Source organism: Mugil cephalus, chromosome 17, assembly GCF_022458985.1.
Source record: "Mugil cephalus isolate CIBA_MC_2020 chromosome 17, CIBA_Mcephalus_1.1, whole genome shotgun sequence".
NCBI lineage: Eukaryota > Metazoa > Chordata > Actinopteri > Mugiliformes > Mugilidae > Mugil > Mugil cephalus.
The window spans coordinates 15,290,110-15,307,451 of record NC_061786.1 but is presented as its reverse complement, the minus strand read 5'-3'; the positions used below and the strand labels follow the sequence as shown (position 1 = coordinate 15,307,451).

Below are 17,342 nucleotides of genomic sequence, written 5' to 3'. Positions count from 1 at the left end.
AGGCAATTCTGTCCTCGTTAAAATATTATGTTTAAACCACACACCTTCTACTATTGTGTTGATTTCTTTTTTTGGCATCTTATCACAGACAAACATTGAAACAAACAAATGAACAAACATTTTTTTCAACTCTTATTTTTTAGAGGTGTATATATACTGGGTAAAGTTTCTGGAGGTCTGTTTGTGTTAATCTAGGCTGCATCCAGCACTGCTATTTGGGAAAACACATGTTCTCAGCCACGTAAGTAATATTTCACTGAATTTTACTTTTCATACAATGCTGTAAAAACACTTGTTTACAAGTGAAGGAAATGCATTCCAAATCTTACTTGCAAAGAGTGGAAAAGTGCAATAAAATGTGGAGTAAAGTACATTAAATAAAATATAAAAATTGAAAATTCAAGCTTCCCCAGTTGAATAAATGTACCTTTCACCGCAATAACTAACAGGCATAATTACAGAAGCAGTCTTTTGCTCTAATCACTACAAAGTGGTCATAAAATGACCCGTTGTATGTTTTATCAGAAGACGATATAACAGGTGGTAATAATTAATTAATTAGGTTAGGACGAACAAACACACACATCACGCCATGTCAGAATTGAGCAGTCACACTACATTGCATGATATTCAAATTATTTATTCCTAATTACACTTTCACATAGAAAAAAAAAAAACAATAACAAATAAAAGACAAGATAGAGGAAATTGATGCCTAATTACATTGACTCTTGTTTGCATGATTGTGCAAAATGACAATATTTACATAAATACACTGTTGTAAGATCCAGAGTAATTAAGAGCATTCAAGTTTTAAGGCTAGTGCTGGGGTATCTAAAAAGGTCAAAAGCACTGCATTTAAATAAAAATTAATTGGAGTCAAATAAAATATACAGAGCAGCAATAAGTTAATGTGCAGCCTATGTTTTTGCAGAGGAAACCTGCAGTTTGATTCGAACTGGCTGGTGATTTTATCGGTTCATTAAGTTAGTTGTTAGGCCAGCTACAACCCTGGAACATGCAATACTGCTTAATACAACAGTGATGACATACGAAATCATGAGCATTCAATAATTTATTGCGTAGTACAATAATCATCAGAGCATTCACCTGGACAAGGTTTGAATACAGGACACCTCATTTATTTATTGTTTTCCCTTTGTGCATCTTGAAATGTTAATTTGTCCAGCAATGATGAACTTGTTTAGTCATGAAAAATAGCTTGTCATGTCTTATTATGAAAGATGGCCGTGTTATCACCACTGACAATGTGCTTTCATCTTTAAATGGCGTGATTGCTCTGCGGTACGTGTTGTTCTTCTATTTTCCTTCCAATAATCGACAGCAAAGATACATCAAGTGGCACTTTAAAACATTGTGCCGTCCTGTTTAGGCATCTTCACCTTGTTCTTTCTCTTACTCTTGCCTCTGCAGTACATGAAGAGCCAAGAGACAAACAGGCCTACCACGAGACCAACAACAGCCAGCACGGCTGTGAGCCATACTTCCACATGACCTGAGCAATCTGGGGTGACAGGCAGCAGTGTGGTGTGTGTCGTGGCCTCTGTGGTGTGTGTCGTGGGCGCCGTGGTTGTGGTTGCTGTTGCTGGGTTGCTGTTCACCTTTGTGAAGATGTAAGGATGCTCCTGGAACACACACATGAGAAGTCTTTAAACGGAGTCCCACTTCCACTGCCAAATTGTCATCAGCTGCACATAATAAGGCCAGCAGTGGCATGCGGGAAGTGCTTGTGTGGCGGCTTTCTTACCTCAGTGGGGCACTTGATGTTATTCCTGGAATTTGTGAAGTTGTTGTACGTCTGTTTTTCACCCACTGGCTCCAGCTAGAGATAAAACAGAAATACATCTTTGACCTAATTGCAGCGTCACGTGGTAATTTAGACTTCCATCCAAAATCCCCTCCCCTGTCAAATTCAGTTAGCCCTCTACTGTTTGCTTTGCCAGACCCACCATGTTGTTCCACAGGGCTGTAGCCATGTCAGCATGTCCCCGCTCACTGAAGTGGAAACAGTCCTCAGAGAAGTAGGTGGTGTCAGGCTTGGCATCCTGCAGGAGAATGAATATAACGTCGCTGTTTGTGGGTTTAACGTCCTCTGAGGAGACGGACGTAACACCATCCTAAAGCTTAAATACTATGTGTATGTGGAGTGTGCAAGGAACTTACAAGGTTCAAAGGAACAACTGTGTTTTTAAAAAAAGGCTGGAGGACCACAGCAAAGTCCTCTCTGCCGTCGTAGCGGCCTCCGTACACCAGCTCCTCAGTCTCAATCTGATGAGAGATAACGCAGATTAAATCACAGCTAATGCCATCGACACACATTCTTCTGTCGCTGTTCCCGCCCGCTAACCTGTAGCTCCCGATTGATGCGTTTTATTTCAGACAGCTCTGGGGAATCCTCTCCTGGTAACAGGAAGCATGGGCACACGTTCCTGTATTGGAAGTAAACAGCTAATTTTAGAAAGTGAAACGCTCACACGCATGTTCATTTATCATCGCTCGCAACACGACCGATTTCAAATGGGTAAATATTTTCATTTCCGATTGAATCAGGGAGGATGTGTTATTTCATTAAGCAGCGAGTTGTTACATACACAGATATACACCACAACATTAAAACCATCACACCTGGGGTGGTGTTTAGCTCAGTGGGTTGAGCACCGACCCCATGTGTAAAGGCTACAGTTTCCTGTCTATCTCTACTTTCTCTATCCATTAAAGGCCAAAAAAGCCCCCAAAAGATAACCATCATACAACCACCGCCCACCTAGACCAGACCAGGCACCCCCCACCCCATAGCAATGAAACTTCTTGATGGCAGCTGCCATCCCCAGCAGGATGCAGCCTGACACAGGCCCATTCACAAATGGTTTAGGAACAACTATAAAAAAAACAAATGTAAAGAACACAAACTAATTAAGTATCTGTGGGATGAACTGAAACAAACCTGATCAACAGGTGATGCCAGTAAGTGTTACTTAGTAACGTACACTTTTTTCCCATTAACGAGTAATCTAGCACATTACTATTTCCAAACCAGTTATTAGATTAAAGTTTCTTATCCAAGTTACTGTGCGTTACTATTTTTCCCACTTTCCTGAGTAAAAAGATATACTTTTGCTTTTTTTTTTCTTGGGGCGTGACATCACATATGTGACAAGTCATGTTTTCAGCATGATTTAGATTTCACTTTTAAAATCAAGTATTCAGTTAAGTAATTCAAGTTACTTTTTAAAGGAGTAATCGGTAATCGGATTACTTTTTCAAGGTAACTTTGGCAACAACGCCGTCCACTAACAACATCCTGTTACCAGACACCACAGGACACCCTCAGAAGGCCTGTGTCCATTCTCTGATGACTGTTTTAGAGGCACAATATTGGGTCATAATGTTTTGGCTGTGGCTAAATGGTGTATTTTCATGCCGGCTTCAGTCTGCATTGAATCAATATCAAGAGCTTTTGGCTCAACAGAGCAATCTGCCACGGATTCAGTGGTCTTGGTTCATGAAGAATTGATTTGGCACGGTGTGGATCGGTGAGCTTACTCTTGGAGCACAGTGCACCCAAGACTGTCCCTCTTGATCCTGCGAAGGCCTTCAATTTCCAAGATGCCCAGGACGTTGACAATTGTCCGGGGAACCTAAGAAGACCAGAAAAACGTGATCTCAAACTTTAAAATTCACATAGACCTTTTGAAGGAATGATAAGGCAATGTTTTTTTATGGTAGATCATACCACCTTACCTCTTTATACAGGATGTCCAAGCTTCTCATCATATGATAGCTGTAGTTCTTCGGTGACAAAGCGGCCTGTAGTTTTGGAGACACACAGTGTTCAAGGCTGTATACTGACTTACGCACATGCACGTGTAAAAGCTCACAAACTGTTGCAATGTTGTGGTCAGAGAAAAGCAGCGTAATTAAAGCACATTTGAGAGGAAGTGGCCAGGTCTGGGTGCAAGCACACGACGGCCGAGAGAGCCACGCAACATGTTAGATGCACACCAGCAACAGCTAACCCCGAGCTGCCACTACCACCAGTCTCAGAGCTCATCTTAAATTGATGCTGCGCTCTGATATTCTGCTTCAAAGCGCAAACGTTAAAAGAGAGACTACCCTGCCAGTGGGGTGTGCGGATAGTAATGGAGAGAGGAGAATAAAGGGGAGACAAGATAAGAAAGGGGAAAAAAAAGAGCTAGGAGAGAAGGAGTGAACGAGATAGGATGAAGAGAGTCTGGGTTGACTCCGGTGTTGTTTATGCCTCTTAGAGAACAAGGCCCGTCACTGTGCTCCTGCGTGTGCTTGTTTAATGCAGACAGAGGACGAGATAGAGGAGGGCGGGTGGGGCGATCCGCGTTGGAGGGGTGAAGCGACAGAATGTGCTCATTGAAAAGAAACCATGTCTGCTCTCATCTCGCTCTGACACAATAAAACAATCAGGGGAGGGCCGCTCACAAAGCTTGATTATTCTGCTCCAGTACTTAGTCCCATTCGGAGAGCGATATCATGAGACAGCACTACACAGGGCATCGCACAGCACCAAGGGATGCTTAACCACCGTACTACGTGATGGAAAATTACATTTTTATTTTTACTTCTCCCATATACACTGTCATTTGTGACCTTTTAGCCGACATGAGATCATAACAAGTCAAAATAAGCTCAGCGGAAGTTCACCAAAAGTCCATGATAAGTGCGACATTACGTTACATTTTCTATGTGCAAACGTCCAGACTGAAGACGTTAAGTTGTCGCGTTTGACTTCATTAAAACTTCCTCTTGACCTTCTCACTTCCTTTCTATGCAGAAGTAAGATTCAAGAAGTGGAAAGAACATTTTCACCATATTTGGTGAAAATGTTCATACATGTACCAGACATGGGAGTGGACTATAAAACATTCGGTGTGACATACTCTCACGGTTTTACTCTGTGTGTGTGTCTCCTTCTGTGCAGAATATTTGCAAATAAACCAACAAAAGTGATCACTGAGTCTGAATCATTACTAGCTTCTCAACAGCCCTCACTTGTTTGAATTTTTTCCACGACAACTACAGAGTTAGATCCCTTTTCTTGAGGGGGAGTGCATTTGAGAATGCTCTGATCATCATCATCATCATCATCATCATGAACTCACCCGGTCGTTGCAGTACTGACACAGGTCATTGCCTCCAATGAAGAGGGTCACAAGTTTCCAGTCATTCTGAAAATCCACCGTCTATTTCCAATGAACCAATAACAAAAGAATCCAGAGAGACAAACAGATGGAGCAAAAATTATCATCTTTTTCATGCTTGTCACTATAGAAATCGCATAATTTGTCGCAACAAGTCTGAATGTCCTAAAAGAAACTCACGGTGTCATTTTTCATGGTTTCAATCAGGTGGTGCACCTGCTCTGGGATTCCTCTGTATATAAAGACACAAAATACATTTTCATCAGTGCGCACTGATACTCGCAACACAGCGACACATGAACATTCAAACATGAACCCATACGGATATATGTTAGTACTCACGCTACTTTAGCCCCCGATACAGCCACGTTGAAGCCAGTCTGACTTTTCCCTTCCCCTTTTGACATTCCTTTGATGTTGGGATTAAACTTCCTAAGGATATCTGGTGTAAAACAAAATAAATAAATAAATAAAGCTTTACTGCATTTAAGACATAACAGTAGCTTTGTCGCAGACCAACTCTGACATCTAGTGGTGCTGTTGTGCATTACACTGCAACAGAAAGACTTACTGGGCAAAGTTGTGACAGTCTCGAGTGTTTCATCGCCTCCGATGCTGGTGAATAAAGAAAAGAAAAAAAAGGCCACAAATAAATAACATGCTTATTTTATCCTACTGTATACTACAATTGTGTGTGTGGCCCCTCACCTCCATGACACCCCTCTGTACTCAGTTGGTAGCTGTATCAGATTCGTTGCCTTAGCACCAAAGCTAGCCTAGATGCAGAAAAAGACCATTAGTTTATTTCCAATCACACCTCCGTCTCCCTCAGGTTTTCCCCTCTTTAAATTTACACCTCTAAGCCCAGATCGACTAAAGGGCCATTATTACTAATCCATGTTGCATTGACCAATATTAAAGAAGAGCTCAACAAGAGATAAAGAACAACGTGGCATGTTTCTGGCTCAAAACGTACCGTAATAGAGTCTCCTAGGGCGGCCACCACCTTGATGTCTGCCGGCCGTAGCCTGTGAACTAATCAAAGTTCCACACATTTTAGATTTAATCCTTCACTTCAGATAATCACTGAATTGTCTTTTGCTTACCTGAAGTGGGGATGGAGCTGGACGGAGCCGTGTTAGCACAGGTAAAGTCGCTGCCCCAGTTCTACAGATCGGCAAAGGTTTCTCATTATGATCCACTAATAATTACTTGTCATTCTGAAGATATGTTGTGCATAAAACTTACTGTAATTGGTGGAGGACTGGGTGGAGGGCCTGGAAAGGTGTAGTCGCTATTGACAGCAGTCCTAAAGAATGGGTTGGCCTAGTAAAGAAAAAAAAATCATTAAGAAACATCAGTAAACGAAAGTGTTAAAAACAAAAACTTATTATGTACATTTTTAAGGAAGTTTTAATAAATTGTTACCATAGTCGGACACTTCAAATCAATGCCCATTGTGAAGTCTTGTGTAAAAGTCTTGTCTCCGACCGGCTCTAACTGAAAGTATGGACAAGTCATTATGAGCGCAATAAGAACCAGACGTATCAAAATACAGATGTGAATCGTCTTCTTGTAAAGCGAACCCTACCATGTTGTTCCAGAGAGCACGGGCCATGAGAGTGTGAGCCTTCTGGCTGAGATGGAAACAGTCGGGTGAAAAGTACGAGCGGTCAGGCCGGCCATCCTTTTCACAAAGAAGACAGAGGAGGCGCAAAATTAAAAGTGAACACGCTGCTGTACGCGTTGAATGTTTTGGATCATCTGCTGCTTTTCACCTACCTCCAACCTGGGAAGGAAAACCTCTCGGAAGAAAGGCTGCAGCACCACGGTGAAGTTGTCGTGCGTGTCATAAATTCCCGAGTCGATAAGTTGTCTCATGGCACGCTGGATGGAAAAGCAAGGTACAGTTATTTTGAGTTGTCACACTGCATGACAGTCATATTGCACTCTTCAACCTTTAAACTGTCAAGTTTGGGTTCATCTTTCAGTGACTTCCTTTTTGTCTAGTGTATAGATATACACGGATAGAGAATTTAGAGGCCAGGTCAACGCCTTGTGCTGCTTTTCACGCTTTTTTGAGTTGTTCCTGAAGAGTTTCTGAGTATCATTGCTATGGGGTGGGGGTGTCTGATCTAGTCTAAGTGAGTGGTACATGTCTAAGTAACGTCCACATGAACGCCACCTCCAAAAGTTTCCCAACAGAGCATTGTATTATCACAAGACGATCAATGGTGTTTACTTCACCTGTCAGTGGTTTTAATGTTGTGGCTGGTCAGTGTAAGTCAGACTTATCATTTGTGTTGGAAAAAGTAAAAAGCAAGAAAAAAGTCCACATTTTCCTTTGATAATTTTAAAAGTAAAAGCATCTATGGGTGGATATGCAGCAGTTTGTGGTTATGTCACTTTTTTATCAATGCAGATGAAGCTGGGGTATTAAAAATTTCTGTTATCATCTTTGAAAAATGTCTCACAAAAAAGGAATGAGATAATATGACAGAATTTTGTGCCTACACATTTTTGTTTTTTACTTCTTTAATGTCAAGTAACAGTTATGTTTTCTTTGCTTTACCTGATAACCCCTGTTGAAGGTTTCGACCTTGCCGAGTTCAGACGATCCCTCAGTGGGCTTCAGTACGCAGGGGCAAATCAAACTGAAACACACACATCAAAAACGGTTGAACAGTGGTAAATCTTTTTTTTTTTTTTTTTTTTGCTCATAATGTCCATCTACAAACCCCACTGACCTCACAAACCAGGTGGGACACTTCAGGGTTTTATCGTTGTGCAGATCACGCAGCGGTACGATGTTTAACAGCTCAACCAGATTGACAATAGCCCGAGGAACCTGGAAGATACCAAACAGTCTGTAGGACGTCCGAAATCTGCACAGTGATGTTGTGTGGTTGTGCAGATGAAGATGAAAAATGTACCTCTTTGTGGAGTATGTCCAGAGCTTGACGGATACGACCGACCACATTTCTGGGTGAGAAAAACAACTGGGGAATAATAAAAAAAATAAATATTTCAATTCACACTTTCAATCTCGTGAAATCTCTTGACGTCCGGTACCATTTATATAACAATGATTATCACTAGTTAAACGTTATTATGGTGATTTTCTGCATCAGAAATAAATTATAAATGAAATTAAAAAACTGTCCACTGATCAAAATTAAAATACTACTGCATTTTGTCCTCTAACATAATTGTTGGCCGGTACAAATGGAAATAAATAAAGCATAGTTCTAGCACAATATATATTATGTTACTGTAAAAATCAAAAGCAAAAAGAGATTGCTCACGGTGTTTGTGCAGAAGTCACACATGTCATTGCCGCCAATGAACAGGGTGATCACTTTCCAGTCGTTCTGAAAATCGATTCTCTGAAACAGATGAGATGGGGTGTTATTTTCTCAACTATACACGTAAAAAGCCAGAGACGGTTCACACGAGCTCATGACTAAATAATAAAATACGGTGGCACGTCGCCGCCTTACCGGGTCTGCTTTCATTTTGTCCACAAGGATGCGCACCTGTTGCGGCATATCCCTGGAAGAGGGAAAAAGAGCGATGATTTGAGAGGGTTAGTTCCAATTTTTTGTCTCTTTAAAGGCGAATAAAAAGTCGAAATGTGTGACTGACCCGCTCTTTGCTCCTGCAACAGCCTGATTGAGAAAAGCTTTAGGTGAGTTCTGGTCACCGACTCCCGTGGAGAATCCGGTTACATTGGGGTTAAATTCCTTCAGGATGTCTGCAAACAATCACAGATTTAATAATTTTAATCAGAGCATTTTTATTGTATTTTTTGTTTTATTGTTTGGTAGTATTCGGTTAAAAGCTTTGGAAACTGCTGCTAAGTGGATCTAGAGTTACAGTTTAGAGTTTGGTTCTTGTCATGTCAAATTATTTAATATTTTATTCAACTGATAGCGAAATCTCTTTGCATTACCTCACATTTGCAATATTTTTTGAAGATTAAGAATTAGCAGCATCAATCAATTATTTATGTATTTGCAGACAGTGAACTCTAGGTTGACTAGGTTGCTACCTGGCATGTAACTATAACTGACCAATACTGATGAACTGTGAACACAATACACTCAAAGCAGGTATTTATTGTTAATATTTATATCATTTAAATAAAAATAGAGGCAGACATACTTGGTAGAGTGGTCACGGTGGTTATGTTTTGATCACCGCCAATGCTGAAAGTGGCAGAAACAGCTTTCGGTTAGATTTAAATGAGGCCCACTCCAGAAAATGAACTGTGGAAGTGTTTTCTCAAACAGTGAAACATTTGAAACTAAACGTGTGCTTCAGCTTGTCTCACCTCCACGACAGTCCTCTGTACTGATTCATCACTAGAAGAAGGTTGTCCACCTTTGCACCCACGCCATTGGCTGCCTGCAGGGAAACATCCCATGTGAGACAGTAAAACCAGAACCAGTGGAAATGGAGGGAACATTAATTAAACCGATATGTAGAGAACTGGTAGTGCGGCTTTCTTAGCAAACAGTACAAAACGCTCCGGTATAGTTGGAGTTTAAGGAGGAGCTCTGGATTAGCTGTTATATTTAACCACACAAAAAATATTTTTTATTTTTTTACATTATGTCATCCTGTTCTTTACATATTTTAAATACCTAGTGACAAGCTACATGCATGCTAATTGGAAAAGGTACAGCCTTTAGCAAAAGTATGAGAAAGAAAACACTCACTGTCAGAGAGTCGCCTACAGCTGCCACCACCTTGATGTCTCCAGGTCTGACCTTATGAACTACGAAGGATAAAGAACAACATGGGTGTGTGAGCTTTATTTAAATGAACTATATTTCCCCAAATTTTCTAACGTTTTTCAGCCCCCCCCCCCCAAACTGATGGACCCCTACCAAATGTGTTCTACATGAAACTTGGCCAAGTACTATTTATAAATACATTATTATTGCCATTTAACATTCGATATTAAGCTATTCAAATAATACACAGTAGTTGGTTGATGGGAGAGCAGGTCGCAATGCTTCTCTTCTGCTAATATAATCACTGGGATTTCCCCCGGTGATTGAATAGGCTCTCGGCCAATAGCGTGGAAGCTGACAGAGTCAGTGTGTAATATGCGGCCTCATGATTGGCTCAGCAGCGATAGGGGCGGGGCCTACTGTATACAGGAGGCTTAGATTGACAGGTCCAGTGTGTGCTGTTGAGACGGCTCCTGTATCGCTGAATGAGTGCAGTGCTGACTGAAAGATAACGACTTCTGCCTCCATTTATAAAATATGCTGGATTCATGTTAATGTGTATTTAAAGACATTTAAATATGTGGGGGAAAATTAATATATATGTGTGTGTGTGTGTGTGTGTGTGTGTGTGTGTGTGTGTTTAATCAACCAAACGTTTTGTGGGCCCCCTGTTGAAGACCTATGTTCTAAGACTTGGTGAATTTCTTTCATTCTTTCTTTTCTTTACCTGAGGTGGGTACGACAGGAGATGGAGTACGGTCCAGGCATGGTATCTCCGTGCCCATCAACTAAAACATAAAGCGTGCTTCAATAAAATGTATTACACAGTCAGTTGCTCTTCAATCTATTTTAAAATATGTCAAAGAAAGACCCTTACAGAATCTGCTAGTGCAGAGGCTTTGCTATGAGATTCCTCCTCCCTTTCAGCGGGGGAATTTATCTGTGTCCGCAGGAAAGGGTGCTCCTGAAAGGTGAAAAGTCAAGTTGAGCAATACTGAACAGGCTGAAAGTCGGCTGCATGGGCTGGAAATCAACAACAATCTTAATTTCACCTTGGTAGGGCAAGGAATCGTGATGGCGCCATTGACTTTGGACTGCTCTGTTGATGGCTGCAGCTGTAGGGGAAAAGGTTGTGATAGAAGTTGGGGTCAGGTGTGGCCAATAACACAGTGCTTGCGTAATTTGTACATGTGCACCAGGACAGAGTGAACAATGTTAGAGAAAAAGATCTTGTAGATCTCACGTGGTTAATCTTTACATCTCTTATCTAATCTCCTACCGCTGTAATCATTGCTCCATCTGACTTTTGCTTTGTTGGATCATTGGGAGTCTTTTCTGGCTCATGCGAAAACATAGAATGACAGGCTTTGATCGATGAGAACTTACCAGGTTTGTCCATAGCTGAACAGCTAGTCGGTTAAGGTCAGACAATGCGTCAACCTTCAAAGCAACAATATAGCAAAAATAGATCCAAGTTACACATTAACCTTTATTAGACTTTGATGTATTGCTCTCAGAAAGCAGGCTGATTAACTTGCACTCGATAGGAACAGTATGTATTGTAACAATTGGGAATTGCTTTTCTCCACTTACAGAATCTGAGCTGGGATCAAGGATGGCTGGGGTGGACTGCAGCACAACGGTGAATTCTACACCTCCGCTGCGCCACTTCGGTTCATGCAAGACCTGACTTAGGGAGTCCTGAGAACAAGCCAAGCAGAGAGTTACAAAACAAGCAGTCAAATGTGGCTCAGGTTTGCGGAGGTGTGTATTTACAAGTACCTGAAGTGCTTTCAGGAAATATGCTTTGTACAGTCCTTGGTTTATGAATTCCTTACACTCACAGCTCCTGTGGAATATAAACCAAGCACATAACTCTAACAAGTCTTGTAATTATAAATAAACAAAACAAAATGCATTGTTTGTGCCTCTTTATTAGTTTAAGACACTCACGCATCCTGCTGAGAATCTCCGCTCCAGACCACAACATGAACTAAAGTGCGATGCAGCTGTAAGACAACACTCAACGTATTATTTCCTTGTTTTTTACTTTTCTATCTGTTTATGGTCAAAAATGGTGTTCAACAAAAGCCCCATACCCGTTTCTGCAATATCTGCAGAGACGCTTCCACTTCCTGCAGTGCGGCTTTGACATCTGCAGCGGCCTGAAGCACAGAGACACTGTTTCCTCTCCTTCCGAAAAACAACCCGCAGCTTAAAATATACGTGAATCATGCAAACTGAGGGAATCTTACATGTGGTGAGCAGGCACACGTGAAATCTGCAGGGATGAAGAGCAGCACCAGCTTCCAGTCTGTCACCTGCAGCGACATACAGTAGCCAGATTACTTGTTTTTCAAAAGATAATCTACATATTCCAAAACAGACACAGAGAAGAGAGAGCACAGAAAACACAGTAGAACATAGAAAGAAGAGGGTGGGGGATTTCTGAGCGTGCAGAAATAACAACAAGCCTCCCTGATACAGTTTCCAGTGAACAAAAGCACACAGGTGTTTCACAATTAAGATAAAATTAACTCTGGGAGTATCCTGGAAGATGTGTCATGTGATTGTTGAGATGTTTGCCAAGAGTTACATCACCGCCGTGTATCAGCCTACCACGGTTTTATAACTGTCTGTGAATTCTGAAGCTGACAGAGAGGATTATATAGACTTAGCGTGTCGATTGTTTTGTTAAATGTAGTGGAACTTGCTCATTTCTGTTGTGTCGATATCCTGCTGGGAGTCAAATTAGTGCGTTTAAAACATATAAAACATGTTAAAAAAAAATGCTAACGAGGGGTTTATTTGTACCTGATGTGACAGAGAGAGAGACAGCTCCTCAGCTTCCTTTGTTAGGCTCCTGCAACACAAGGCGTAGTATGAGGAATCGTGCATCTTCTCATACAATGTTTATATATGCGACCGTGCATGTGTGTGTGTGTGTGTTACCTTGTCTGCAGTGAATCTCGGTCTACTTGTTGGTCTGAGTTTATCACTTCAGGATTAAACATGGACAGCAGCTCTGTTCAAACAACACAGACAGAATTGCAGAGGCTTTGATACGAGTCTACCTACTTACAACACATTATGAGACCTTTGAGGTTGTGAAAGGGGACATCTGGTGAGAGCTTTCATTTATGTTGTCAGTTTTAAAATGTACTCAGGAGGTCGACAGCCTGTGTTTATGATCCACTATCTTATCCTCGCACATAAACTCGATATGAAATTATACGTTTATTGTTCTAGTGGCTTTTCCACAGAGCGTGCTCGGAACACGGTCTCGAACCCTAGACTGGACTCACTGTTTACTGGGAACACTTTGAATTACATCACAAGTAGGATCGACATCAATAAGATTTTACTGACGCCATCATCGATCCGATTCTTTATCGATTCCCTGTCAATTCCTCCTGTGAATTTTTGGTCTACAAAAAGTATGGGTTCGTGGTTTTGTGTAAACAACAGCAGTTTTATTGAGTTACTAAACAAGAGATACGAGCTTGTGTGAGAAATCAGACGGGAAATTAGCCACTGGATCCTCCCTAGCACTGCTCTCATGAGACTTCGCCATAGCGGTACTCTTTGGCCGGAGATTGTTAAACACTCTGGGTATTTAATTCCGTGCGTCGTCAACAAATGCTTCAGCTTGTTCGCGGTGTTAAAATGACGGTGCTGTATAAGTTGCACGTTGCGCTCTTACAGTCACTTCTGGAAAAGTGAAGCCACACTTTTGATCATTTCAGTCTCCCCACCATCAGCCTTGTCATCAACGCTTCAAACTAAGCTTCTTCTTCTTTCGTTTTATTGCGGTTGGAAAACAACTTTTAGGTGCATTATCGCCACCTTCTGGACTGGGATGTAAAGGTTCAGCACAAAAAGTATCGATAAGCGGAATCGATGAGCATGAAGGCTAATGATGTAGATGAACTGAACAAGTTGGAACCGGTTCTTTAAAGGAACCAATTATCGATGTCCATCCCTAATCACAAGAGACCAAAATGGCGTTCAAAGCGTTTGTTTTTAGCTTCAGATCTCTCCTTAACGTAAAAATCTTTATCTTCATAAAGTCTTTAAAAAACAATTTTCAAAAAAGTTTTTTCAACTTAGCTAGTATCGAGTGCATGCCACAAGACTCTTCTAGTTAGGGCAACTCAATTACTTTAGTGCAAGCAATACGATTTTCTTTCTTTCTTGTTTTTATTTCTTTCTTTCTTTTTTTTTAGTACAACAACTTATTTAAGTCAGAATTAACTGAATACACATGATGTTGCGTTAAGGCAGAAATTTCAGTTGAAAACTCACGCACTATTGAGTTGAGACTATTTATTTAGACCAATGTTAAGTTATCAACTTAGAAAATCGAAATAAAAATATATATTATAGAAAATAAAGATGTTTTGAAAATAATTATCTGTTATTACATATCTTTGAATGAAACAGTTATTAGCAAGAATAGAACAACAGTTAAAAGCCAAATGCCAAATTTCTGGGCAACATTAAATAGTGCATTAAAAAAAAAAACAATACGAGCAATCTACATTTGTAATCATTTAAAATGGATGAGATTATCGGTAAGTGAGAGTTTAGACTTACCCGTTAGTCTTCTGACAACTCTGGATGCTTCATCCCTGATAATGAAAACAGACAGAGTGCCATATGTGAATAAATTTCCTATTTAGCTTCTGCAAACAACATATTCTGTTACTGAAAGATGTATTTTTTTCTTTTTGCCTTCTACCTCTGTGAAGCGGGCACTCCCAGTGTGTAAACAGATGAAATATCAGCAGGTCGGAGAGCATGAACTGAGGACAAGGAAATACACATCGGGCAATTTTATACTCACTCTCGAGTGTGTCAAGTGAGTAAAGAAAAATAATAATAATAAAAATGGTTTCCTTATACCTAAACAAAGTGATATCTTATTCTAGTAACACATCAATGTGCTTGATTATGACTGCATTACCTGAAGTGGATGGAGACAAGGGAGGAGGTATTGGTGAGCAGAGCATCGGCATGTACCTGTCAGCCTGTTTAACATAAAAAGACACAAAATATATGAAATGTGGTATAAAAAATAAATAAAATATTGTACGTAGAGACATAGTAATGCATGTATTTTAAATGAACACCCATGTGTTATCACTGACATACAGTACCTGCTCAGATCTTTCTGCTGAAAGTTTATTTTCTCCAGCTGCTTCTACATGCAACACAAGACAACAGAATAAGACATTTCTATGAGGTTTGAATAAAATGCAAATTCAATTTAAAGTAAGAATTACCCCATGCCATTTGTCTTTTTCCCCCATTTAAAACAATGTAGTAAAGATCTAAACACATCAAGTTTTGCTGTTAAATAATGCCAGGACATTTTCAAATTTTCTAAGCTACTTTTGTGTAATCATTTACGTCGCCTTAGAGGCCGATGCTTATTCGTATAGAATTATTAACCACTTCTTGTGTCAGTTATGCTTTCTTTGTGGTTTACTACTTTTGTATTCAAGACAAAAAGTCCTTGAATGTTTATAACTAACTAACTCAACAGTTACACTATAAACTTAACCTACTGTGAACATCAGCAAACAACAGACATCATATAACGCAAGTGAAAGTGTAGGCCTTGTTGCAGACGCACAGATAAAACGTATCCCGCTTTCATCCATGTTTTGGCAAATGGCCGATTAACTGCTAAATTAGGTAAGGCATGCATCAGGAAGCAAAGCGAACAAGTCAACAAAACAGAACAGGCTCACTATTCAATCAAATCTCCCTGATCTCATCACACGGCTGCCTTGCACCGAAAATCCCTGAGCGGTTTAGCAAAATAAATTTGCCAAACCAATTATATACCACTAGACAGTCCTGTATTTACCTGTAATTGTAGCGTAGGATCCAACAAGGACCGCCAGAATCAGGAGCGCAGATCTGGTCATGATGTGGCAGGATATTCAGAGCCTTCCACACTGGGGGATTTGTGTGATTCTCTCCTTGTTTCCCCCCTCAGCCTCAGAGAAAGAATGACGGTCAGTTTTCCCAGACTGTAAAAGTACACTGTACCTGTGGAGGGTGTGGAGAAGGCAGAGACTCCCCAGAGGGCAATGTATTAGAACAGGAAAGAAGTGGAGGAGGAAGAGGGACAAGTTCTTGTGTGAAACAAAAAGATGTGAAACATTTATCAGAGTAATCCCTTTTTTGTCTCCTTTATAGCTCCCTCTTATCAATATACCTGAATAGCAATTAACCAGTGACTAGTCACTCTAGGCCCCCTCCCTATCTCTACTGCTGTCAGTGGGTATCTTGTCACCAAGATAAAATACTTTGAATCAAAAGACTATCATATTGTCTGGCAAACTGACAAATTATGAAGGCCAGCAAGATATTATTTCACATCACACGATACCAAATCATCAATAAATCTTTATACTTGTAATAGCTGAAGGACACACGGTTCCCCCATCAAAGCCACATCATATACTGATGATAATTTATACACTGGTAATAAAAACGAAAAATAAAATGCGATCAATTACTCTGATATATCAAGTGAGACGATGAACTCACGCAGCAAGAGAGCATGATGCAGTGAAGGACCGTTCAATGTATCACGAAAATGCCAAATGAAATGCTTTGCTTTTCTGTTTCTCTATCTCTTAAAAGGGAAGTTTCACATAAACAGAAGCAGGAGTAGCGTGAGTTTGTGGACACAGAGATAAGAGTGAGTGTATTTCCAGGGAAATTTATACACTCGCGATTCATAATAAAAACTCATTTGGCTGTGAAGACGCTCAAACAACCTTACGAAGTCTTAAGTCTAAAGCTTTCAGGGATTACTTTAAATATTGAAGCACAAAATGAATATTATTTGTTTTATATTCTGCCCTGTAACTTCTTTTGGTGCAGGTCTTAGATATGTATTTATTTTATTCTTGCATGCACATAGTTATGCATCTTAACAACCAGCAATTTAGACAAAGTTAACACGTTTGCATTTGGAGATGTTTCAAGATATGATTAGATTGCTTAACAATTTATGAGTTCCTGCTTAGATTGGCTCCAAAGATAAACTGACCCTTGGAATGAGTGCAGAGTAAAACAGTGAGATATCTTGATGTTGAGGACTTATCTGATTTTCATCAAGCAGGAAAACCTTTATGTTTATATGACATCACGGATATGTTGCATAAACGTATAATATAACACAATAAGTTCAATTCTAATCAGAGGACAATGACTTTGGGAATTTGAAGATATTGGAAGCTAGTCCGATTTCCTCACATACTAGAGAGTCACTTGGGACTGTTATGTTAATAATCACTATTGTTAGTCCATTATCACAGTGTCTGGTTTGTTTTTTAAGTCGGCACATGTCTGGAAGTGGATATCTTGTCTTGCTGGCGAAGGGGGCTCA

The 17,342-nt window shown here is 40.3% G+C and overlaps 1 protein-coding gene across 1 annotated transcript; it reads right to left on the bottom strand.

Annotated features, from left to right (window-relative positions):
* Positions 1 to 624: 624 nt before the first annotated feature.
* Positions 625 to 16,535, bottom strand: plb1 (phospholipase B1). Its single transcript, XM_047610198.1, has 43 exons — positions 15,807 to 16,535; positions 15,091 to 15,134; positions 14,898 to 14,961; positions 14,673 to 14,736; positions 14,528 to 14,562; positions 12,884 to 12,956; positions 12,746 to 12,794; positions 12,187 to 12,252; positions 12,031 to 12,096; positions 11,885 to 11,940; positions 11,714 to 11,780; positions 11,525 to 11,632; positions 11,318 to 11,371; positions 10,984 to 11,046; positions 10,809 to 10,895; positions 10,659 to 10,719; positions 9,914 to 9,972; positions 9,526 to 9,599; positions 9,357 to 9,400; positions 8,838 to 8,946; positions 8,693 to 8,744; positions 8,498 to 8,578; positions 8,126 to 8,191; positions 7,940 to 8,040; positions 7,765 to 7,846; positions 6,975 to 7,079; positions 6,784 to 6,879; positions 6,621 to 6,692; positions 6,441 to 6,518; positions 6,299 to 6,359; positions 6,169 to 6,227; positions 5,901 to 5,968; positions 5,764 to 5,807; positions 5,535 to 5,634; positions 5,373 to 5,424; positions 5,154 to 5,234; positions 3,763 to 3,828; positions 3,565 to 3,659; positions 2,369 to 2,450; positions 2,185 to 2,289; positions 1,971 to 2,066; positions 1,769 to 1,843; positions 625 to 1,646 (listed from the first exon to the last, which is right to left on the bottom strand). Exons 1-43 carry the CDS (start codon positions 15,865 to 15,867, stop codon positions 1,368 to 1,370), a joined length of 3,300 nt encoding a protein of 1,099 aa, XP_047466154.1. The 5' UTR covers positions 15,868 to 16,535; the 3' UTR covers positions 625 to 1,367.
* Positions 16,536 to 17,342: the final 807 nt, after the last annotated feature.